Below are 24,552 nucleotides of genomic sequence, written 5' to 3'. Positions count from 1 at the left end.
CTTAAACAACTCCAGTGGTTGCCTATCAACCTCCGCTCCAAACAAAAACTCCTCACTCTAGGCTTCAAGGCTCTCCATCACCTTGCCCCTTCCTACCTCTCCTCCCTTCTTTCTACCGCCCACCCCGCACGCTCTGCTCCTCTGCCGCCCACCTCCTCACCGTCCCTTGGTCTCGCCTATCCCGCCGTCGACCCCTGGGTCACGTCCTCCCGCGGTCCTGCAACGCCCTCCCTCCTCACCTCCGCCAAACTGATTCTCTTTCCCTCTTCAAAACCCTACTTAAAACTCACCTCCTCCAAGAGGCGTTCCCAGACTGAGCTCCTCTTCTCCCTCTACTCCCTCTGCCATCTCCCCTTTACCTCTCCGCAGCTAAACCCTCATTTTCCCCTTTTCCCTCTGCTCCTCCACCTCTCCCTTCCCATCCCCACAGCACTGTACTCGTCCGCTCAACTGTATATATTTTCGTTACCCTATTTATTTTGTTAATGAATTGTACATCGCCGTGATTCTATTTAGTTGCCATTGTTTTTACGAGATGTTCTTCCCCTCGACTCTGTTTATTGCCATTGTTCTTGTCCGTCCGTCTCCCCCGATTAGACTGTAAGCCCATCAAACGGCAGGGACTGTCTCTATCTGTTGCCGACTTGTTCATCCCAAGTGCTTAGTACAGTGCTCTGCACATAGTAAGCGTTCAATAAATACTATTGAATGAAACTTCTGTCTTGTTTTCCAGTTATGTCCTGGATCCTATAGGCAGGGCTCCCCTGGCTTTGCTTTCTCCATCTGTACCCTGGGAGAAGAGGATCATTTAGAGCAGCTGCCTGTCAGAGCTGAAAAACCCAATCAGGCTAGAGTCTACCACACCATAGCCACTGGGTACACCCTTTTCAGGAGGAAATTACTGATTTTATCAAGTTTGCAAAGGTGCATCTACTGTGGGTATAGGGTGATCATCAGACTGATTGTCAGCAGGTCTATTCCCTGTTGGGCATAGCACCAGATGCCTTTATATCCAGTGTCTTAACTGGCACCTGGGGGAATATAATGGCTCTGGAGCAAAGAGGAGAGGTCAGGAGTCCCCCTGCAGTATGTCCCTGTGGATTTCCATACCAGGTTCTGATTAATGTCACCTTGTTAGGATAGATGTCTAGCTAAATGCCCATAATGTAAGTAGACTATTACTTCCAGGTCAACAAAGGGGTGGATGGTTTCATTGGGCGCCACTGGTAGCCACTCAATTAGGGGGTTTGTGAGATTGACCCCTGAGACTTGGCCTGAAGAACAGGAGAGCAAAAATGGTTTCCTCAAACAGGCCAGTTCTCACTTCAGTTTTCTAGCACAGAACTTCACTGAGGGCTAGAGTAACATCTGCCAGCTTTTATTACAATCAATTTATTGAGCACTTACTGTGTGCAGCGCACTGTAGTAAGCACTTGGGAGAATACAATATAACAGAGTTGGTAGACATGTTCCCTGCCCAAAAGAGCTTACAGTGTAGAGGTCGAGCATTACCTTCTCCCTCCCGACTTGGAAGGGCTCCTAAAGAGGTTCCCTCGGGGCACTTCATCATATGGAGGCACCTTCTAGTGTGAATGACATCCCCTGGCTTCCCTGCCTTCAACTTTTCCTTTCCCACCTCTTGATCCAATAGGGGAAATCCCATCCTAGTATTAGAGTAGAGGTGGTGCCAATACTAGAACTTGGCAAGGAGAGAGCAGGGCCCTCTAGGACAAACTGGCAATGGGCCTTGGTGACTGGCAGCTGAGAAGAGAAGTTCACAAGGCTCAGATCTCAGTCTTAAGCCCGTGGTTGTCTTTTTTAATTTCCTCCCTTTGTTCTGCTGGCCTTGACCGTGGGCTGTTGCTGATTAAAGGAGGGGGACAGATGTTAAAACAGAAAGAAACCAAAAGAATGATTATCATTTGCAAGAGCTCTTGCAGTTCCCCTGTCTCCTGCCCTTTGGGAGCAGGGATTCGTGGTCGATCTTGATGTAGCTGTGGGTTTGCCAATTGGTGCTGGCTTGAAAATGGGGGAGTGGCTGCCCTGAGTGAAAAGGAGGAAGGATGCTGACTCTGCCTCATTCCCCCAACCCTCCCCCCCAGGAAGGCATTCCTCATTATGCCTGGCTGCGGCAAACCCTCCTCTGAGCAGAGTCCATTGGCTGAAGGGTTATTGCTTCTGATGTCCGGCACTTTAAATGTCCATCTCAAATTGAGATTCCTCACCTGGGGAGAGAGAAAGAGAAAGAGCTGTGGAAAAATCAAAGCACTAATCAAATGAAAGGAACTGTCTTAGTATGCGGGACAGAACAGCAATGGGAAGGCAGGGGCTGGGCTAGAAGCACAATCAATCAGTGGTATTTATTGAGGGCTTATGGCGTGTAGCGCTTGATACTCCAAAACAACAGAGTTGGTAGACACGTTCCCTGCCCAAGAAGAGCTTACCGTCTAGAGGGTGTCTGCTTAAATGAAGCACACAGCTTTTCCTCTAAAAACTTACAGGCCAGATCTTCCCAGTACAAAGATGTGTAGTGTGGGAAAAGGAGCTAAATAACTCTGGCAGAAATCTTGTGTTCTCAATTATCCAGATAAAGCAAGGGCAGGGAACAGGTCTACCAACTCTGATGTACTGTACCCTCCCAAGCGATTTGTACAATTGCTCTGCACACAGTAAATGCTCAACATCGCTCCACCTTCACAACACCGCTAAAATCTGCCCTTTCCTCTCCATCCAAACTGCTCCCACGTTAATACAATCACTCATCCTATCCCTCCTGGATTACTGCATCAACCTCCTTGCTGACCTCCCAGCCTCCTGTCTCTCACCACTCCAGTCCAGGCTTCACTCTGCTGCCCAGATCATCTTTCTATAAAAACGTTCAGGACATGTCATCCCTCTCCTCAAAGTCCCAGTGGTTGCCTATCCATCTCCGTATCAAACAAAAGCTCCTCACCATTGGCTTTAAAGCACTCCATCACCTTGCCCTCTCCTACCTCACCTTGCTTCTCTCCTACAACCCAGGCCGCATACTTTGCTCCTTTAGGGCCAACTTTCTCACTGTCCCTCCATCTTGCCTGTCTCGCCACTGCTCCCTGGCCCACGTCCTGCCTCCAGCCTGGAACCTCCTCCCTCCTCAAATACGACAGACATGATCTCTGACCACAGGGAGCTTACCGTAGCTCAGAGACCAAGGCAAACTCATGGCCATCGTGACCTCTATAGCAGTCATTGGCCTTTCTATGATTTCGTTGAGGCCTTTGGGGAGGTAGAAGACAGGAAGGGGAGGAGTCCTCTCAGTGGGGCGGAAGACAGTCAATACCGCTTCCTGGGGAGGTTGCGTGGCTGACTGTCCAGTCAGGGAGGAGGGCGATGCAGAGAGCAAGTGGCATCAGCCCATAACCCCACGGTCCAGGGCACAAAGATCACATTCGTAGCTTGGGCCGGTGAAGGGAAGGAAGGCAACAGATATTGGTCACTTCGCTTGATACTCTCCCAAGTGCTTATTACACTGCGCTGCACACAGTAAGTGCTCAAGAAATACCATTGATTGATTGATTGTTCCTCACCAAATGTTGAGGGGGAGACTTGTAGGCAGGAATGTCATTTGCCCTAATCCCTCCCTCAACCTGCAGTGTCTGGCTTGATTTTCAGAGTCAGAAGTGGGACTGGGAGACAGAGAGCAGCATGGGCCTGATCCTCAAGCACCTGCTGCTCTAGGGCAGGGCCTTCCTCGGCTTCTGCTCTCATTTATCAAACCCAGCTTTGAGATACATCCCCGCCGGGGCTCTCGCCACCAGAACTGGTCATCATCCGATTTTAATAATAATGATGGTGGCAGCTATATAAATCAACAGTATTTATTGAGCATTTACTGTGGGCAGAGCACTGTATTAATTGTTTGGGAGAGCACCATAATAATTATGGTACTTGTTAAGCATTTATTATGTGCCAAGCACTGCTCTAAGCACTGGGGTAGATACAAGTTCATCAGGTTGGACACAGTCCCTATCCCCCATGGGGCTCACACTCTTCATCCCCGTTTTACACATGAGGTAGCTGAGGCCCAGAGAAGTGAAGTGACTTGACCAAGGTCACACAGCAGACAAGTGGCGGAGCTGGGATTAGAACTCAGGTCCTTCCAACTTCCAGGCCTGTCCATTAAACCTTGCTGCTTCTCATACAGAGTTGACAGACATGTTCCCTCCCCACAATGAGCTTACCGCCTAGAGGCTAAGAATACAGATTGTGTGCACCTAGTGCTTACTATATTGCAAGCATTATACAGATCGCTGGGGTAGACACTAGATATTCAGATTGGACACTAACCCTATCCCACTGGGGCTCTCAGGCTAAGATGGAGAGAGGGCAGGTGTCTGATCTCCATTTTACAGATGAGGGAACTGAGGCCCAGAGAGGTTAAGTGACACGCTCAGAGTCACAAAGCAGCTCTTTCAATCGCTAGGCCACGCTCCTCTGGGGAGTGGCTGCAGGCAAGATCTAGGCCTCTATTGTGGTTTCTGAGTCACGTCCTGCTTGGCTCTGGGAAAGAGAGGCTGTTTCTACTGCTGTCAGCAGAGCAGGTCCCACCCAGAAGCTTCTGCTGCTTCCTCCTCCTCTCGTAGGCCCAATCCAGTGGTCGGAGAGATGCCTTCTCCTTGGCAGACACCACCCCAGGCACAGAAAGGTTTAATTTAGGGAAGGAGCTGACCTGGAGGTGGTGGGGCAAGGGAGGAGAGGAAATGCTTAATAAAGGTGTTGTGAATTGCACCTACTGGAAGTGGCCTCATATTTACTCTCATCCAACACAGCACTTATGAACTTATTTACACTCTCTTCAGCCCTTATGTATATATGTCCATATAGGGGCAGCATGGTCTACTGGATAGAGCACAGTTCTGGGAGTCAGAAGGACCTGGGTTCTAATCCTGGTCCCGCCACCTGTCTGCCGTGAGACCTTGGCCAAATCACTTCACTTCTCTGTTACCTCATCTGTAAAATGGGGATTAAAACTGTGAGCCCCTTGTAGGACAAGAACTCTGTGTCCAACCTAATCATCTTGTATCTTCCCCAGCGCTTAGTACAGTGCCTGGCACATAGTAAGCGCTTAACAAATACAATTATTATTATTATGTCCACTTGTAGGCAGGGAATGTGACACTTTGCTATTCTGCTTTTCCCAAATACCTAGATCAGAGCACTGCACCAAGTGGGTGCTCAATAGATGCTACTAAAGTGCTCTGCATACAGTAAGCCCTTAATCAATCAATCAATGTCATTTATTGAGAGTCCACTATGTGTACAGCATTGTACTAAGAGCTTGGGAGAGAACAAGAGAATTAGCAGACATGTTCCCCGCCCAAAATGAGATTACCATTCCTGCTCTCAAAGGTTTAAAGATTTTCAGCACGCTGGGTCCCACGCAGCAAAGAGAACCTCCCGCCAAGAAGCCTGCCCTGATTACTGAAAGGTGATGGGGTGAAAGCAAGGAGAACACATCTGACAATCCTTCACCCCGTTTCATCTCTCAATTTTAAAAACAAAAACAGGGAACAGAAATTCTAATAAGAGTGTGTATGTGTGTTCAATACCCACCATCTCATGATCCACCAAGTCATGTTACTCTAAAATATGCTTGCACTGTGTGAGGTTGTATCACAGGGTACATTAACCCAACAGACCTGCATCCCTTTCTGGTCATTTGTTTTATTGTCTCCCTGGCTAGACTGTAAGGTCCTTGAAGCCAGGGATCACATCTACCAACTATACTGTACTCTCCCAAGCATACAGATGAGTGCTCTGCACAATAAGTGCTTAATAAATCACTGATTAATTTATTATAAATTAGGATTGGTTTCATAACCACCCCTCTATATGATGAGTGAGCACGCTGTGGAAATCCTATCCTGCCCCTGCCCTGCCCTGCTGCCTGGTGCTCCCTTTCCCCCAGTTTTTTCTTTTTTAAGCCTGATCTCCACTGACAGGCCCCTCCACTTCCCCTGACTCCCAGTGGGTTGGTCCAGCCCAGCCTCCATAACTGAACTGCCTTTTTTCTATTTTATTTTCTATTTTCAATTTAGCAGCACCACTCCCACCACCTCTCCCTCTGCCTTTCCCCTTTCCTGTCTTGCAGCCTTGTTTCCCCACCTTGGCCAGAGCCAAAGAGAGGGGGACAGGGTAGGACTGGGAGGGTAGGGGGAAGAACTGCTTCCCTCCCAGGTCTCCACTGCCCCCAGTCATCCACCTGGTCCCGGTAGCATCAAAGCATAGCATTTGGGCCAGCTGAACATACGCTGTGGTAAATGGCTAATCTGATCGGTTGAATCCTGTGTCAGGCAAAACCCAGGCTACGCCTGTCTGTGATCTCCTTGAAGGAATGTACTTCACCTTCTGTAGTTTTGACAGATAGAAAGCATTTAATCAAAGAGAATAGATAATTGAAAGAAAATCCAGCTTTGAAAAATAAAGGGACAAATTTACGTCCAGATGGAAACTGGGGTCGTGTCTTGGCATATCATCAGGAAGTTAGAGGATCACGGGGGCCCTGAGTGATACCGAAGACTGAAGATCCCTCCGATAGGAAGAGAGAAGGAGGAATTCATTGATGCTGGGGATATGGGAACCATGACACATCCTGGAATATATTGTGAACACTGAATTCTGAGGCTAATGAGATTTTTCATAAGAATTCACATGTCTGGCTATATGGCCAATAGGTAATAAGGTAGTAGCTTTTTGTGAGCTACTTCGAGGTCATGACCATAGCCGGCTTCAAATGGATGGCATGAAATGGAAATTATCTGGCATTTCAAATAGGTCATTCGATGTGACAGGTTTCTCCCTTGAGCATTTGCCACCCTCCACCGCTTCTCTGGGTCCCCGCCCCTCAGAGAAAAAGCCAGGCACTTCTGCACACCTGTGCCTCTTGCCAGCACAGGGGCCTGTTCTGCTCTGGGCAAAACAAACAAGCTATTGATTGCCTTCCTCCCTGGCCCAGAGAATAGCTCTGTCGTGGCCCAAAAGGTGCCAAGCCTAAAGCCAGAGGTGAAAGTGAGCCAGAACATTTCGGTAAGTGGCTCCAGAAAAACAACATGTCAATAAGGTGTTCTGGTGTGAATTATTAGAAGAGGTTAGCCTCGCTCCACTGCCGTCATTCCTGCCGCTGAGTTCCACCGTTGCTCCAGATGGCGCAGTGATCAGGTAGAGGAACGCAAAGGCTCCAGAGCAAGTGGGGGGGAGCAGGAGCAGAAATCCCCATGAGGTCCCCCTGATACTAATGAAGTTTTGGCACCAGCATAGCTTTCACTGCTGCCTGGGGTAGGGTGGCTTGCATGGCACTGTGTGTGGCCCATGGCCGGGGCTGCCAGCAACATCGCCTGCCCTCACAGAGAATCCAGCATGGCTGAGGGGGCCCTTGAACTGGTCGGCTCCATACCCCGTACCCCTCTTCCTGCACTTCATAATCCCTACCACTCCTATTGCTAATAGCAGCGGTAGGTGAGAAGAGTGCAGAGCTTGGGAGGGGGTCGGATTGCCCCCACGGCAATGGCATCCAGTGCCAAGTGCCGCTGGCCCTCCTGGAGGCAGTGGGAAGGAAAGTCCGCTCTCTGATCCTGTTGCTCAATACCAAACAGCGGTATCCGCTGTTCAAATGTAGCAAGCAGCGAGGATCAGTGGATAGAGCACGCATCAGGGAGTCAGAGGGACTGAGTTCTAATCCTGACTTGGCCACTTGTCTGCTGTGTGACCTGGGACAAGTCACTTAACTTCTCCGTGCCTCAGTTACCTCATCTACAAAATGGAGATTAAGACTGTGAGCCCCATGTGGGGTATGGACCATGTCCAATCTGCTTAGTTTGTATCTACCCCAGTACAGGATTAGTACAGTGCCTGACACATAATAAGGGTTTAGCAAATGCCATTAAAATAAAATAATGCCTGGGTGAACCGTTAAGAAAAAAAACAAAGACCTAATTTCACCCCTGCCTACAGCCTTGTACAGTCCCGGCAACCCTGCTTCCACTCACTGCCGCTTGGCTTGTCCTCATGGCTGCTGTGCAGGTGGGTGGTTTCGGTGCTGGGCTCATCGGTTTGGGGACTGGTGACCCCAGGGATTCTGGGCAGGTCCCGGGGGGGTGTTTTGGCCACGGGGGAGTTGCGACACTCCATCAGAAACTTGCGGTCGTAGATGATCCTGGTACCTAAAAGGAGCACAGGTTCCATTAGGCAAGGGAATTCACGTTGGCTGGACCTTGCAATGGAGGACAGAAGTGAGCTCCTCTGAGATGGAAACAGCAGAGCACTATGGTACATCGAAAGGTCAGGAAGTACCTGCCATCCAAGATCCACTCTCTACCCGAGGTCCTGGGCATCACCTTGACACCTATAAGGCAGGAGCACCTAAAGCAAGGTCTTCACCTGACTGCTTCCTCCATTATAACCTTGACAACTCAGTGTCTCTATACCCAGTGGTATTTTCCTGGATCTGTACCCATTAAATACTGGATATTCATCCCACCTTCAGCCCCTTAGCATTTATGTACACAACCAAAATTTAGTTTAATGTCTGTCTCCCTTTTTCAGACTGTATGCTCCATTGTGAGCACGGAAGATGTCCACCAACTCTGTTGTATTGATCTCTTCCAAGCACTAGACTACTGTGTCAGCCTTCTCTCTGACCTCCCTTCCTCCTCTCTCGCCCCGCTCCGGTCTATTCTTCACTCCGCTGCCCGGCTCATCTTCCTGCAGAAACGATCTGGGCATGTCACTCCCCTTCTTAAACAACTCCAGTGGTTGCCTATCGACCTCCGCTCCAAACAAAAACTCCTCACTCTAGGCTTCAAGGCTCTCCATCACCTTGCCCCTTCCTACCTCTCCTCCCTTCTCTCTTTCTACCACCCACCCCGCACGCTCCGCTCCTCTGCCGCCCACCTCCTCGCCGTCCCTCGGTCTCGCCTATCCCGCCGTCGACCCCTGGGTCACGTCCTCCCGCGGTCCTGGAACGCCCTCCCTCCTCACCTCCGCCAAACTGATTCTCTTTCCCTCTTCAAAACCTTACTTAAAATCACCTCCTCCAAGAGGCCTTCCCAGACTGAGCTCCTCTTCCCCCTCTACTCCCTCTGCCATCCCCCCTTTACCTCTCCGCAGCTAAAGCCTCATTTTCCCCTTTTCCCTCTGCTCCTCCACCTCTCCCTTCCCATCCCCACAGCACTGTACTCGTCCGCTCAACTGTATATATTTTCGTTACCCTATTTATTTTGTTAATGAATTGTACATCGTCTTGATTCTATTTAGTTGCCATTGTTTTTACGAGATGTTCTTCCCCTCGACGCTGTTTAGTGCCATTGTTCTTGTCTGTCCGTCTCCCCCGATTAGACTGTAAGCCCGTCAAACGGCAGGGACTGTCTCTATCTGTTGCCGACTTGTTCATCCCAAGCGCTTAGTACAGTGCTCTGCACATAGTAAGCGCTCAATAAATACTATTGAATGAATGAATGAATGCTCTGCACTCAGTAAATACTCAATAAATACCTCTGATTGATTCCTCTCAGCTTCTGCATGCGGTGGCTGGACCTTCTAAAAATTCCTTGATGCCTTTGGGCCTAAACCCTGGCTTCAGGTCAGTAATCCCCTATCAGCATAACTGCTTTACAAAGCTTGAGGCAAGCCATTTTAATTAATTTATTCCCCCAAGGCAGTATATTTTTCTTCTTCTTTTAATAGTATTTGTTAAGTACTTTATGTGTGAACTAAGCAATGGGGTAGATACAAGCTCTCAACACCACAACAGTTATATACATATCTTTAAATTATATTTTGTATTTTAGTTGTTTATAATAACGTCTCTCTCACCCTCTAGACTGTAAGCTAGTTATGGGCTGGGAACTTGTCTGCTAACTCTGTTGTATTGCACTCTCCCAGGTGCTTCGCACAGTGCTCTGCTCATAGTAAGCACTCAATAAATGCCATTAATGACAATGACGATACAAGCTTATCAGGTTGGACACAGCCCATGTCCCATGTGGGGCTCAGAGTCTTAATTCCCATTTTACACGAGTTAACTGAAGCACAGAGAAGTTACGTGACTTGCCCAAGGTCACATAACAGACGAGTGGCGGAGTCAGGATTAAAACCAGATCCTTCTGACTCCCAGACCTGAGTTCTATTCACTAGCCCACACTCTTTCTTTCTCCCAATATTGTTCGGCCTATTTTACCTACAGGAATTAGAACTCTCAGCCCTGAAGTTTTCTTTCTGTTAATGAGGCTCAGAATCATTCCTTCACCCACCAGTCCCACCTGCTTATTAAAGAGCATCTCTCCCTGCAAGGTCCCTTTCCCCATTCCATTTCCTTCCCTTCAGCTGCTGACAATCTTGGTGGTGTTAAAAAGGCCCCTCCTCTGAATCAGAAGGCTCCTTTCCTGTTGGTTTCTTTTAGAAGGTGGGAGGACCCTACTGTGAGGGGCAATCAGAGTTAAAAAGGTCTCTGGAAGGGGACAGAGTTCAGCTGTCACTGGCTCTCTGCTGAATTCATATCTCTTTAAAATGATACAGTCCTTAGGGCTCAATGCCATCAGAGTTGGTAGTACTGAAATCTAAGCAGAATTTGCCAAGGTGAAAAAGGAGGGCTTGTCTCATGTCCAGAAAGTCAGCAGACAGGGAAAGAGAGGAAGATACAAAACCATCTTTGAGTGAGTTCCTTGGGCGTGTATGTGGTATAGAGTTGAGGAAGAGAAGGTAAGGTGGGGGAGAGTATTGGACAGGAAGGACAGAAAGAATGAGGTCTGTACAAACTGTATCTCCCCATTGAAAAAAATCTTCCTGATTATCATCGATATTTACTGAGAAACTATTGTGCGCAGAGCGCTGTACTAGGTGTTTGGGAATCTCCAGTAGAACGTTCTTGGGGCTCAATTTCTTCCCTTCATCAAACAGGGTGAGCATTCGTTAATTTTCCTCCTACAAGGTCGCTGCTAGGGAACGCGACAGATCCCAGTGGCAGCACTGGGATGGTGTGAGGAGCCCATTCCCTGCAGAGCACAATAAACGTCCCATCCCTAAACCAATCCAGCTGCCACCCGGCTCTCTGTCCTGTGGAGAGAGCAAGTAACAAGCAGCAGCAAGTAGTGAGAGGCAGTTTAGCCTAATGGAAAGAGCACAGGCCTGGATTCCAGAGGACCTGGGTTCTAATTCCAGCTCCGCCACTTACCTGCTGTGTGATCTTGGACAAGTCACCTAGCTTCTCTGTGCCTCAGTTACCTCATCTATAAAATGGGCAGCTCCAGGCAGGCAAGGACCATCTGTTCATAATGCTTTTACCCCAGTGCAGAGCAGAGTAAGCACTTATATACAACAATTATATAGATATATGCTGAGCTAATATTAGCTATTCTAATACTAATCCCGAAGGAACCCTGCTTAACAGGGAGCGAAAAGGAAATTTATTCATACTGACTCCCCCTCTAGACTGTAAGCTCATTATGAGCAGGGAACATGTCTGCTAATTCTGTTGTCCTGTACTCTCACAAGCACTTAGTACAATTCTCTGCACATAGTAAGCACCCTATAAATACCATTGATTGAAACCCTCAACTCCCTTCCAGGTGAATATCTCAGCTCTGGTCTACAATATACACACAGTGAAATCAGTTCCAAACAAATCCCTTTATAGCCGTCTAACAACTTAGCCTTACCCTTGAGAAGTAGTGTAGCCTAGTAGAAAGAACAAGGGCTTGGGAGTCGAAAGGTCCTGGGTTCTAATCCCAGCTCCGCCACTTGTCTGCTGGGTGACCTTGGAAGTCACTTAACTTCTCTTTGCCTCGGTTTCCTCATCTGTAAAATGAGGATTAAATCCTACTCCATCCTATCTAAACTGTGAGGCCCATGTGGGACAGGGAATGTGTCCATATTGATACCCTTATATCTAGCCCATCTGTCTGCTACACGAGCTTGGGTAAGTCGCTTCATTTCTCTGTGCCTCAGTTACCTCATCTGCAAAATGGGAATTAAGACTGTGTGTGAGCCCTATGGAGGGCAGGGACTGTGTACACCCGATTTGCTTGGACCCACCCCAGCGTCTGTCACATGCTTTACAAATACTATTATTATTATTACCCCTGTACTTAGAACAGTGCTTGGCACAAAGTAAGTGCTTAACAAATACCATAATTAATAAATCATTTTACACTCATCAATCCAGCCTCAGTCTCCTGCCCAGACATCCATCTCTAGTCGTTGCAACCCAACAAGAGTTGGTAGGGGTGTGTGTTCAGACTGAGGAATGAGGCATGGTTTACAATAAGATATACAGCAGAGAAGCACTGGGGCCTAGAGAAAAGAACGCGGGTCTGGGAGCCAGAAGGATCTGGGTTCTAATTCCACTCTGTCACTTGTTTGCTGTGGAATCTTAGGCAAGTCACTTTCTTCTCTGTGCCTCAGTTACCTCATCTGTAAAATGGGGATTAAGACTGAGCCTCATGTGGGACAGGGACTGTGTCCAACCTGATTTGCTTGTATCCATCCCAGGGCTTGGTATAGTGCCTGGCATATAGTAAGCTCTTAAATTCCACAATTATGTCACAATTGCTAAAGAAAATGAAAAATCACTTTGTCACCATGTGGTGTTCAGACCTCCAGATTGTTTTATTTTTGAAGTTGAAATATAGGTCCACCTTGGCAGGGCTTTTCATTTCAGCCACAACCTCACATCTACCAATTCACCAATCGTATTCTTTGAATGCATCCACCAGCAGCTTTGACTAAAAAAAATCTTTGCATTTGCCCCTTCACTGGGGACAGGACAGGGTCGGGGCTGGGCAGTGCATGGATATTGACAAGTTTGGCACTTTCCTGATTGTCCCCAAATCTACCCCACCCCCTTAATAGAGAATAGCAAGAGTTAGGAGCCATGCCGTGACCCATAGCACGTGCGGAATTGCTAGAGGCACAGGGAAGGAATTCCTAGAACATCTGTGCTTGTTTCAGGGGCAGAGGACATTTCGTAATGGGGCTAGGAGAGGTTTGCATTTGTGAGCTCACCGTCACATGCTTGCAGTAATTACTCGTCAAACAAAATACCCCAGACACGTTCAGAACACAGCTCTGGCCAACAACTGTCAGTCCAGAGAAGTACAGCTGGGTAGGAGGTCTTGCAAGAACACCTCAACAAACACGTACGTCAGCATCCATCAGGACACAAACTGAGCAGGAAGCACTAGTCAAAGCCTTATTATCTATGTTGGATGGCCAGTTTAAGAGTAGTTCTATTTTGAAACTGAAATTCCACGCAAAGGCAGTGACATGGGACAGTTGTTCTGGGGAAAGAGGTGACAAAACACGCTTTTTGTCTCTTTTCTCTCCCTTCCCTACACTCAAAGCTTCTACACAGAGCTCTAAAACCCACTTCGGTGGCCAGGTACTATACTAAGCAGTTCCTTATGACCACCCACCACCACCACCCTCCACCAGGGATGACAAGTAGTGCCGGGTTCTGAGTAAAATAACAATAAAATTGTAGTATTTGTTAAGCACTTACCGTGTGCTAAGCAGTGTCTTAAGTGCTAGGGTAGATATATGATGATAAAGTCAGACACAGTAAAAGCAATGGCCAGCTGGCTGGTGGCTTTCCCTCACCAAGTTTAGGTCCACCCCTGAAAACATCCATTCATTCAATCGTATTTATTGAGCGCTTACTGTGTGCAAAGCACGTACTAAGTGCTTGGAATGTACAACTTGGCAACAGGTAGAGACAATCCCTGACATCATGGAATTGTTTTTGCCACTTGGCAGACACTCAGATCTTCAAAAGAGAAACTCAAAATAGGGCAAAGGAATCAACCCTCCTAGGGTTCAGTCTCTTTTACAACTCAGGTGTGTCACCAGAAAAACAAAACAACTGGGAGGCAGAAGGCAAAGGGTATTTAGGTGGGCAGGTTTTGTCCAACATGCAGATTTTTGAATTCTAATTCCTAAACAACTCAGAAGTCAGTCCTATTGATTTTCCTTCAGGGAATCTCAGTAATAGGTGTATGGAGGGGTGAGGGTGGCGGGGAGGATGGGGGGAAGGGGTTGACGGTGAGCTACTTATACAGTGGTAAAGGGAGGAGGAAATGGGGAAGGTACTTGTCCTACCTTGCTCTAACTCCATCCCAAAAACAAACTCTCAAGGAGAATTTACTTCAAAACTCTCCCTCTCCCTTTCCCTCCCTCCTCTCTATCTCCTCAGAAAACAGAAGGGATGTTTTGAAATGGACATAGTCTGCTGCCCTTTTCTAGCTTTGCTCCCTCCTGATAGCACATTGACCCAGATCTCCTTCAACAAGTTCTGTGGAAAAGAAAACACTGTTCAGACAAAGGCACTCAGGGCCAAGGAATCTGCACCAGAGTACTGGATCCAAGGTGCCGGGAATTGATTCTCCAGCCACCAAAAGCCAGTCCACGGGTCGAGAGCCTCCAGGGTACCTGTTCCGGAGCAGGGCTGGCCTCTTTAGAAGGTGAAGCTGTGCCAGTGATGTCACCAGTCAGCTCCCCACAAACATCCTGGTCCCTGAACAGGCTAGAAGTTCAAATTTATGTTTCTAAGAGCTACAACTTCTGGCCTCTAGGTTAGGGTTGCCATTGACAGGGCTGGCATAGCGGCACCCTGAAACTCCTGGTCACTGCAGCGTTTATGGGTATTGGTGGACATAACCAATGTTAGTTCACTTTCATGGACTGTTCATGAACTTACAGACATTTAGCAACCCAGTGTGTGTCTGTACCACAATCTACCTTAGGCTGCCACTGTTCTGAGGAAAATGGCCACACTGACTCCTTGCCCACGTCCTCCCTCCGCTCTGAAACTCCCTCCCCCTTCATATGTGATAGCCCACCATTCTCCCCATCTTCAAAGCCCTATTAAAATCACATTTCCTCCAAGAGGCCTCATTTGCCCTACTCCCTCTCCCTTCTGCATCACCCTTGCACTTGATCTGTACCCTTTAAGCACTTGTTATTTACCCCACTCTCAGCCCCACAGCATTTATGTACATCCTCTTAATTTATTTATTCATTTTAATGTCTGTCTCCCCCTCTAGACTGTGAGTTCTTTGGGGGCAGGGAAAGTGTTTACCGTCTGTACTGTACTCTCGCTTAGAACAGTGTTCTGCGTCCAGTGAGTGCTCAATAAATAGCATTGATTGATTGACTGAAGTGGAAAGGTCAGAATCTCATTCTCAAGGGACATCAGGGCTCATGATACTGTCCATCCTCTGCTCTAGGACACAGACACAGTAGTGCGGCTCTGAACTTCTGATTAACTCCAACCTCTAAATATCAGAGTATGTAGTGTCCCTGAGCACATTCACCAAGTCATTCAGGGTTGCCACAAAGTCATTTGAATTTCAAAGGGCCCTTTGCCCCTCTTATCTGTCCAACAAAGCAGCTCAGCTTAGTGGAAAGAGCAGGGGATTGGGAGCCAGAGGTCGTGGGTTCTAATCCCAGCTCCGCCACTTGTCAGCTGTGTGACTTTGGGACAGTCATTTAACTTCTCTGTGCCTCAGTTACCTCATCTGTAAAATGGGGACTAAGATTGTGAGCCCCATGTGGGACAACCTGATTACCTTATATTTACCCTAGCACTTAGAACAGTGTTTGGCACATAATAAGCGCTTAACAAATATCATCATCATCCTATCCAAACCCTCTGGCTCCCAGGAGGATCCACAAAGTGGCAGGGAATGAAAGGGAACACTGTAGTTGGAGACACCGGCAAGCCTCCCCACCTCAGGTACCTGAACAATGTGCCATCAGACCCACCTGCATCACTTCCCTGGGAAGGGTGGAACATACTGTGAAGAGGTAAGGGGAAAGAGAGCAGCAATGTCAAGAGATCTGGGTTCTAGTCTCTGTTCTACCAGTGTTTTGCCCTTTCCTTTCTCTGATCATCAATTTCCCCCTTTTGCAAAATGAGAAGATTACTCTGTTCTTTTTCTGGGTCACAAGGCCACTGAAAAACTGAAGAACTTGGCCAAATGAGCTCAGAAAAAAGATGAAAAGTAAATTTAGCAGGCTGTTGCTGAGCCCCCATAGACTGTAAGCTCAATGTGGGCAGAGAATGTGTCTGTTTTTGTATTGCACTACTCTCCCAAATGCTTAGTACAGTGCTCTGTACACAGTAAGCGCTCAATAAATACGATTGAATGAATTAATGAATGAATGAGCCAAACTCTTACTCCCTAAGTCATTCCTTGGTAGCAGTAAGACAATGGCTCCCTTCTGGCTTGAATCTGTGGCTGTGCTTTTCCTAGAAATTAACAGTAGTTCAAGAGTACCAGAGAATCAATCAATTGTATTTATTGAGGACTCCCTGTGTGCAGAGCCCTGTACTAAGCTCTTGGTAGAGTACAATATAACAGAGTTGGTAGACATGTACCCTGTCCAGAGTGAGTTTACAGTCTAGGGTAGGGAGACAGACATAATATAAATGAATTATGGATACGAACGTATATAAGTGCTTTAAGAAATGCTGTAGTGCTGTAGAGAAGAACTTCGGCTCTGGAGAGAAGGCAGTCCCTGATATCTTTTCCAAGGGAAAGTATGCTTCAACAATTTATCAAACTCCTTCCTCCTTCAGCAAGTATCCAGAAACACGAGGCAGTGTTTGCCAAGGGCCAAGCTGGAACACTGCATTGAGTTCTGGCTACAGTGTCTCCGCTGCTTCTTTTCTCCATTTTCCCTCATTCCCTCAAACCCTCAACCCCCTGCCCAGTTTATCCAGTTGTCTTTCAAGGCAAGGCCTTCGGAGCAAAAACTGTTCATCCACCAAGGCCAAGGTCTATGAACACCTGCAGCACCACTCATGTGACTGAACTGTGATTAATGCTTCAGGATGCAGAGCTTTGGGAAACTGCCTCTCTTCTCCCTTTCTGCTGGCAGTGGGAATGGGAGATCAGGGAACAACTCTACTGGTTCTTCCTTAAGAAAATACTACCCTCCTGAATCACCACTCTGGCCTTAGTAACCCACAGAAAATCCAGCTCTTCATACTGGGGTCTACAAAGTTGACTCCAAGCACAAGAGAGCTAAGGGCAGAGGTTTAGCTGGATTGATTCACCGCCTCCCCAGCCAACCTGTCCCTGGAGGTCTGAGAAGGGGAAAGAGAAGCCACATCCTCAGGGGCCAATATGGAGCCAAGATGTGGCTTTTATAATCACCAAGTTCCCCTGGGCTGGGCAAGGGCCAAGGAATACGAAGCACAGAGCCCAGGAGTGTGTGTTGGTCGGGGAACGTAGGGAGTGAAGCCACTGTCCTTGACACCTGGGACAAAAGTATTGACTTTGGCTGCAGCAAATATGTTCTGCCGTCCCCAGAGAGCCAAAGGAACCCAGCATCAGGCAAGCTAAATAGTAACGAACTGGCCCCAGGTTCTGAAGGGCCAAACAGATTGTTTTCTTTCCCACCCCTAGTTGTCGTAAGAAGAGGAAGGAGTGTGTTTGGACTCCCTCATCTCCTTTTCACTCCATGTACCCTTATGAGATCTATAAAAGACTGACCTGTTTTGTTTTTAATGGTCTTGGTTAAGCACTTACTATGTGCCAGGACTGTACTAAACACTGGGGTAGATAAAAGCTAATCAGCTTGGACACAGTCCTTGTCCCACATGGAGCTCACAGTCTTAGTCCCCATTTTACAGATGAGGTAACTGAGGCATAGAGAAGTTAAGTGACTTGCCCAAGGCCACATAGCAGACAAATGGCGGAGCTGGAATTAGAACCCGCTTCTCTGCTTCTCTGATGCAAGGAAGACCCACCTCCACCCACTCCAATGCACCCTCCTGCACACGCACACAGACACACACAGGCTAAAGTAGAGAGAGAAGGGAGTAAGTAACCCTGGAACTTTATAAACCCTTCCTATCATCCCTCCCACTCCTAACTCCCAAGCTGATGAGACAAGGAACTTCTTGGCTGCCAAGGCTGGGTTAGGTTCCCAAAGATGGATGCTTAACCCTAGTAACCTTCAAATCCAGTCCTGAAATGACAGTCATGAGAGAAAGGCAGAGTTGTGTCCATCCTCATTGAAGAGTAAAGGGTCGCTAGGCTCTTGACATGATATCGCAAATTCCTCAAGATGCCTCAGCAATCATTAGGCAAAGAGTGGGTGACAGGAATGACAAAGAGCCCTGGAGGAAGACCCACCAGGCCCTTGGGAAGGAAAAGTCAAGTCGGAGGTGTCTGTTATATTTTACTCTCCCAAGCGCTTAGTAGAGTGCTCTGCACACCGTAAGTGCTCAACAAATATGACTGATTTAATGGCAAGCTCCAGGCAGTTTCCCAAATCCCAAACTTTCCAATTTGGGTCTATTAGGTTTCTTCTGCCTTGCCCAAATGGGCCTAGGGAAAGCAGGTCTCCTTATCTTTCTCTGCTTTCCTTGCTTAGGCAGTCTGAGAAGCCCAGGCAGACTTACAGAAGCATTTACATTTTGGCTCAGACTTTCCAGGTCCTTGGCAAGGGACTGCTTCCTAGTGGGGCATGGCCAGCTGCTGCAGGCACAGTCTGAGAAAATAAACATGTGGCCCCTTAACAGAAGCAGCAGCAATAAAGTGTCTGTCAGGGGATCACACCCTAGCAGGGCAGCGTCTTCCCTCTCCCTAAATCCCACTTTGGATCTTGACTCCACAGCCATGGGCTCCCCCAGCTCAGCTCCCAGGAGGTGAGTAAACTGGTTTCCTCCCTGCCTTTAGGCTACAGTGGAGGGAGTAGCTAAGATTCTGATTTTAAGGTTTCTTTCTTTCTCTTTTTTTTCTGACCAGGCTGGGGAGGGCAGAGGCAAGGGGGAGGAAGGAGGGGTGAAAAGGAGGGGGAAGTGGGTGAGCTACAGTAAATGGTTTCATCATGCAAACCAGCAAGCAGATTTCATCATCTGCTGGGGCTGGGGGCCACAGCGAGGGCAGTGTGGGAATGCCGTGTTGCCCTGCCTCAGAGTCCGTCCCTCCCTCTCCCTGCCATGTGCCCGTCCCCAGAAGTTCAGCTTTTCGGAACTCTTGAGGCTTAAACGGCCAAGAAAAAAAAAAAGCAAACGGAATTGGGATTCCCTTACATATTCAGGGCTGCTAAAGGTTCGTTCTTCAGTCTCTTCTCATGTCCCAAACCAAACTTGAAATGATTGTGAATTTTGGATCCTGTAAAATCCTAATTGGCACTGTATTCTAGTGCTCTACCTCTGTAGTACATGTTTTGTAGATATTAAATAACAGCTCTGCCACTGAGGCAATGTGACTTGCTGGGGCACAGAGGAGCCAGGCTGGTTCCTGCATGGGCAGCCCCCAAAAGGAGGCAAATCAATCAAAGGTATTTATTGATCACTTCACTATGTGCAGAGCACTCGGGGAGAGCCCAATACAACCAAATTAGCAGGCGAGAGACATCTCCCTCCCACCCACCCAAATCTCTTGAGTGAGAGGAGCTGAAATGAGAGGGAAAAGTGTTCTGGAGTGGGAAGGGAGGGAGGGTTATCTTAGAAGTTCCTAACTGAAGAAACTTCTGGGCCCTGAGACCCAATCACTCAGGGCTAAGTGAGCTGTAGCTACTGTCTGGAAAGATTGCCGCATCTTTTAGGTTGGCAGTACCCTCAGTCTTGGCTTGGGAACACTCTTGATTGTGGTATTTCTTAAGTGCATACTACACGCCAGGCACCGTACTAAGAAAGATATTTGAGTTGGACACAGTCCCTGTCCCACACGAAGCTCACAGTCAATCCCCATTTTACAGATAAGGAAACTGAGGCACAGAAGTTTCAAGTTTCAAGGCTCTCCATCACCTTGCCCCTTCCTACCTCTCCTCCCTTCTCTCTTTCTACCGCCCACCCCGCACGCTCCGCTCCTCTGCCGCCCACCTCCTCGCCGTCCCTCGGTCTCGCCTATCCCGCCGTCGACCCCTGGGTCACGTCCTCCCGCGGTCCTGGAACGCCCTCCCTCCTCACCTTCCCCAAACTGATTCTCTTTCCCTCTTCAAAACCTTACTTAAAAATCACCTCCTCCAAGAGGCCTTCCCAGACTGAGCTCCTCTTCCCCCTCTACTCCCTCTGCCATCCCCCCTTTACCTCTCCGCAGCTAAAGCCTCATTTTCCCCTTTTCCCTCTGCTCCTCCACCTCTCCCTTCCCATCCCCACAGCACTGTACCCGTCCGCTCAACTGTATATATTTTCGTTACCCTATTTATTTTGTTAATGAATTGTACATCGCCTTGATTCTATTTAGTTGCCATTGTTTTTACGAGATGTTCTTCCCCTTGACGCTGTTTAGTGCCATTGTTCTTGTCTGTCCGTCTCCCCCGATTAGACTGTAAGCCTGTCAAACGGCAGGGACTGTCTCTATCTGTTGCCGACTTGTTCATCCCAAGCGCTTAGTACAGTGCTCTGCACATAGTAAGCGCTCAATAAATACTATTGAATGAATGAATGAATGAAAGTTTGATGACTAGCCCAAAGTCACACAGTGGACAAGTGGTGGAGCCGGGATTAGAATCCAAGTCCTCTGACTCCCAGGCCCGTGCTCTTTCTGAGGAGATGGTGGTGGTCTTTTTGAGTCTGAGCACTGGGAGTGGTCTGTTTGGCTCCTGCCCTCTGTGGCACCCAGTGCTCCCTAACTCCCTCACCACCCCCAACTCCAGTGTGGCCACCAACTCCCAGTGTCTGCCTCTGCCATCCACTGTTAATAATAATTGTGGTAGTTAAGTGCTTACTATGTGCCAGGCACTGTCCTAGAAGCTGGGGTGGATACAAGCAAATCGGGTTGGACACAGTCCCCGTCCCATGTGGGGCTCCCAGTCTCAATCCCCGTTTTCCAGATGCGGTGACCTAGGCCCAGAGAAGTGAAGTGACTTGCCCAAGACCACACAGCAGACAAGTGGCAGAGCCAGGATTAGAACCCATGACCTTCTGACTCCCAGGCCCAAGCCCTAGCCACTGGACCACCTGCCCTAACCTTTGGTGACCCATCTCAGTAGCCACTGCCTCCCTCTCCATGTCAGTTCTCTCCTGAGTCACTGATTCCCCCTTGTTCTCTCTCTACGTGATTGCTTCTCTTGGGGTCCAGGGGTCTGCACCCCCCTGGGATCCCCAAACCTCAGCGCCCCACTGCCCCAGATCCCCATGTCTGCACTCCCGGGGGCCCTGCTCCAAGCCACCCCACCTCTCCCACCCCTTATATAATAATCATTATTATTACGGTATTTGTTAAGCACTTACTATGTGCCCAGCACTGTTCTAAGCACTGGGGGGAGACACAAGGTAATCAGCTTGTCCCACGTGGGGCTCACCGTCTTAATCCCCATTTGACAAATGAGGTAACTGAGGCACAGAGAAGTGAAGTGGCTTGTCCAAGATCACACAGACTGAACCCTCCTTTTCCCTCTGCTCCTCCTCCCCTCCCCATCGCCCCAACTCTCTCCCTCTGCTCTACCCCCTTCCCCACAGCACTTGTATATATTTGTACATATTTATTGCTCTACTTTATTAATGATGTACATCTATCTATGGTTCTATTTATCTATTTTAATGGTATTGATGCCTGTCTACTTGTTTTGTTTTTTTGTCTGAATCTTCCTTCTAGACTGTGAGCTCATTGTTGGGTGGGGATTGTCTGTATCTGTTGCCAAATTATACTTTCCAAGTGCTTAGTACAATGCTCTGCACACAGCGCTCAATAAATATGATTGAATGAAAGACAACGGGCGGAACCGGGATTAGAACCCATGTCCTCTGACTTTCAAACCCCTGCTCTTTCCGCTAACCCACACTGCATCTGTTAAATGCGGATGAAGACTGTGAGCCCCAACGTGGGACAACCTGATTAGCTTGTATCAACCCCATCGCTTAGAACAGGGCTTGGCACATAGTAAGCGCTTAACCAATAACATCATCATCATCATCATCATCATCGGCTCCCCGTGTCTCTGCAGCCCCTGTGTCTCGGCTCCCCGTGCCCTTCGTGTCTCACTCGGCTCCCCCTTGGGTCTCGGATCCTCTTGTCCCCACGCCCCTTGGGTCTCGGTTTCCCGTGTCTCTAGTAATAATAATGATGATATTCGTTTAGCATTTACTATGTGCCAGACACTGTTCTAAGTGCTGGGGGAGACACAAGGTAATCACCTTGTCTCACGTGGGGCTCACAATCTTAATTTCCATTTTACAGATAAGGTCACTGAGGTCCAGAGAAGTGAAGTGACTTGCCCAAAGTCACCCAGCTGACAATTGTATATGATTTATTACTCTATTTTGTTAACGATGTGTATATCTCTATGATTCTATTTATCTTGATGGTATTTATGCCCGACTACTTGTTTTGTTTGGCTGTCTGTCTCCCCCATTTAGACTGTGAGCCTGTTGTGGGCAGCGATAGTCTCTGTCTGTTGCCGAATTGTACCTTCCAAGCACTTAGTATAGTGCTCTGCACACAGTCAGCACTCAATAAATACGATTGAATGAGTGAAGTGGTGGTGCTGGGATTAGAACCCACGACCTCTTAATCCCAAGGCTGTGCCTTTTCCACTGAGCCCCGCTGCTTGTCTGAGCCCCCTTGGGCCTCGGCTCCTCTTGCCCCCAAGCCCCTCGTGTCTCAGCCTCCCGGGTCCCCTGGACCCTTGGGTCTCACTCAGCTCCCTGGCCTACAGATCCCCGTGCCTCCACACCCCTCTTGTCTCTGCTCCCCGCATCTCCACACCCCTGGTGTCTCTGCTTCCCGCACTCCTCGTGTCTCTGCTCCCCGCATCTCCCCGCCCCTGGTGTCTCTGCTCCCCGCATCTCCACGCCCCTCGTGTCTCTGCTCCCCGCATCTCCACACCCCTGGTGTCTCTGCTCTCCGCACCCCTGCTGTCTCTGCTCCCTGCATCTCCACGCCCCTGGTGTCTCTGCTCCCCGCAACTCCACGCCCCGGTGTCTCTCCTCTCCGCGCCCCTAGTGTCTCTGCTCCCGGCATCTCCACGCCCCTCGTGTCTCTGCTCTAAGAACCCCTGGTGTCTCTGCTCCCCGCACCTCCACGCCCCTGGTGTGTCTGCTCCCTGCACCCTTGGTGTCTCTGTTCCCCGAATCTCCACACCCCCATGTCTCCGCGCCCCTGGTGTCTCTGCTCCCCACATCTCCATGCCCCTGGTGTCTCTGTTCTCCGCACCCCTCGTGTCTCTGCTCCCCGCATCTCCACGCCCCTGGTGTCTCTGCTCCCCGCATCTCCGCGCCCCTGGTGTCTCTGCTCTCTGCATCTCCACGCCCCTGGTGTCTCTGCTCCCCGCATCTCCGCGCCCCTGGTGTCTCTGTTCTCCGCATCTCCACACCCCTGGTGTCTCTGCTCCCCGCACCCCTGGTGTCTCTGCTCCCCACATCTCCACGCCCCTGGTGTGTCTGCTCCCCGCACCCCTGGTGTCTCTGCTCCCTGAATCTCCACGCCCCTCGTGTCTCCGCGCCCTGGTGTCTCTGCTCCCCGCATCTCCACGCCCTGGTGTCTCTGCTCGCCGCATCTCCACGCCCCTGGTGTCTCTGCTCTCCACACCCCTGGTGTCTCTGCTCCCCGCATCTCCATGCCCCTGGTGTCTCTGTTCTCCGTACCCCTCATGTCTCTGCTCCCTGCAACTCCACGCCCCTGGTGTCTCTGCTCTTCGCATCTCCGCGTCCCTGGTGTCTCTGCTCTCCACACCCCTGGTGTCTCTGCTCCCCGCAACTCCACGCCCCGGTGTCTCTTGTCCCCGCACCCCTAGTGTCTCTGCTCCCCGCATCTCCACACCCCTCGTGTCTCTGTTCTCCGCACCCCTCTTGTCTCTGCTCCCCGCATCTCCACGCCCCTGGTGTCTCTGGTCCCCGCATCTCCACGCCCCTCGTGTCTCTGTTCTCCGCACCCCTCTTGTCTCTGCTCCCGCATCTCCACGCCCCTCGTGTCTCTGTTCTCCGCACCCCTCGTGTCTCTGCTCCCCGCATCTCCACTCCCCTCGTGTCTCTGCTCTCCGCACCCCTCGTCTCTGCTCCCCGCACCTCCGAACCCCTCGTGTCTCTGCTCCCGCACCTCTCGTGTCTCTGCTCCCCACATCTCCGCGCCCCTGGTGTCTCTGCTCCCCGCACCTCTCGTGTCTCTGTTCCCCGCACCCCTGGTGTCTCTGCTCCCCGTACCCCTGGTGTCTCTGCTCCCCGCACCCCTGGTGTCTCTGCTCCCCGCACCCCTGGTGTCTCTGCTCCCCGCAACTCCACGCCCCTGGTGTCTCTGCCCCCCGCACCTCTCATGTCTCTGTTCCCCGCACCCCTGGTGTGTCTGCCCCCCGCACCCCTGGTGTCCCTGCTCCCCTCGCCCCCGGCCCCCGGTACCTCCCGGCGTGGTGCTGAAGAGCGTGCCTCCGGGGGTGGTGCTGTAGTCCCCGGGGGGGCAGCTGCGCCCCGTCGCTGAGCACCACCCGGCGGGTGGCGGGGATGGCCCGGCTGGGGGTCTGACTGCAGCTGCCGCCCCCGGACATGCTCTCCCTCCTCCGTGCGGAACCCTCCGCTACACGCTCCGCTCCGCACCGCTCTCCGCGCCTCGGCTCGGCTCCGCTCGGCTG

At 49.8% G+C, this 24,552-nt stretch overlaps 1 protein-coding gene across 1 annotated transcript; it reads right to left on the bottom strand.

Annotated features, from left to right (window-relative positions):
* Positions 1–1,357: 1,357 nt before the first annotated feature.
* On the bottom strand, positions 1,358–24,552 carry EIF4EBP1 (eukaryotic translation initiation factor 4E binding protein 1). Its single transcript, XM_029066877.2, is given in 4 exon segments — positions 1,358–2,225; positions 8,025–8,198; positions 24,323–24,380; positions 24,382–24,552. Coding segments are annotated over 4 exon segments (351 nt in total). The 5' UTR covers positions 24,469–24,552; the 3' UTR covers positions 1,358–2,193.

This window comes from Ornithorhynchus anatinus, chromosome 5 (assembly GCF_004115215.2).
Source record: "Ornithorhynchus anatinus isolate Pmale09 chromosome 5, mOrnAna1.pri.v4, whole genome shotgun sequence".
Classification (NCBI taxonomy): Eukaryota; Metazoa; Chordata; class Mammalia; order Monotremata; family Ornithorhynchidae; genus Ornithorhynchus; species Ornithorhynchus anatinus.
Note: the sequence above shows the minus strand (reverse complement) of the source record. Positions and strands in the feature narration are given on the sequence as shown.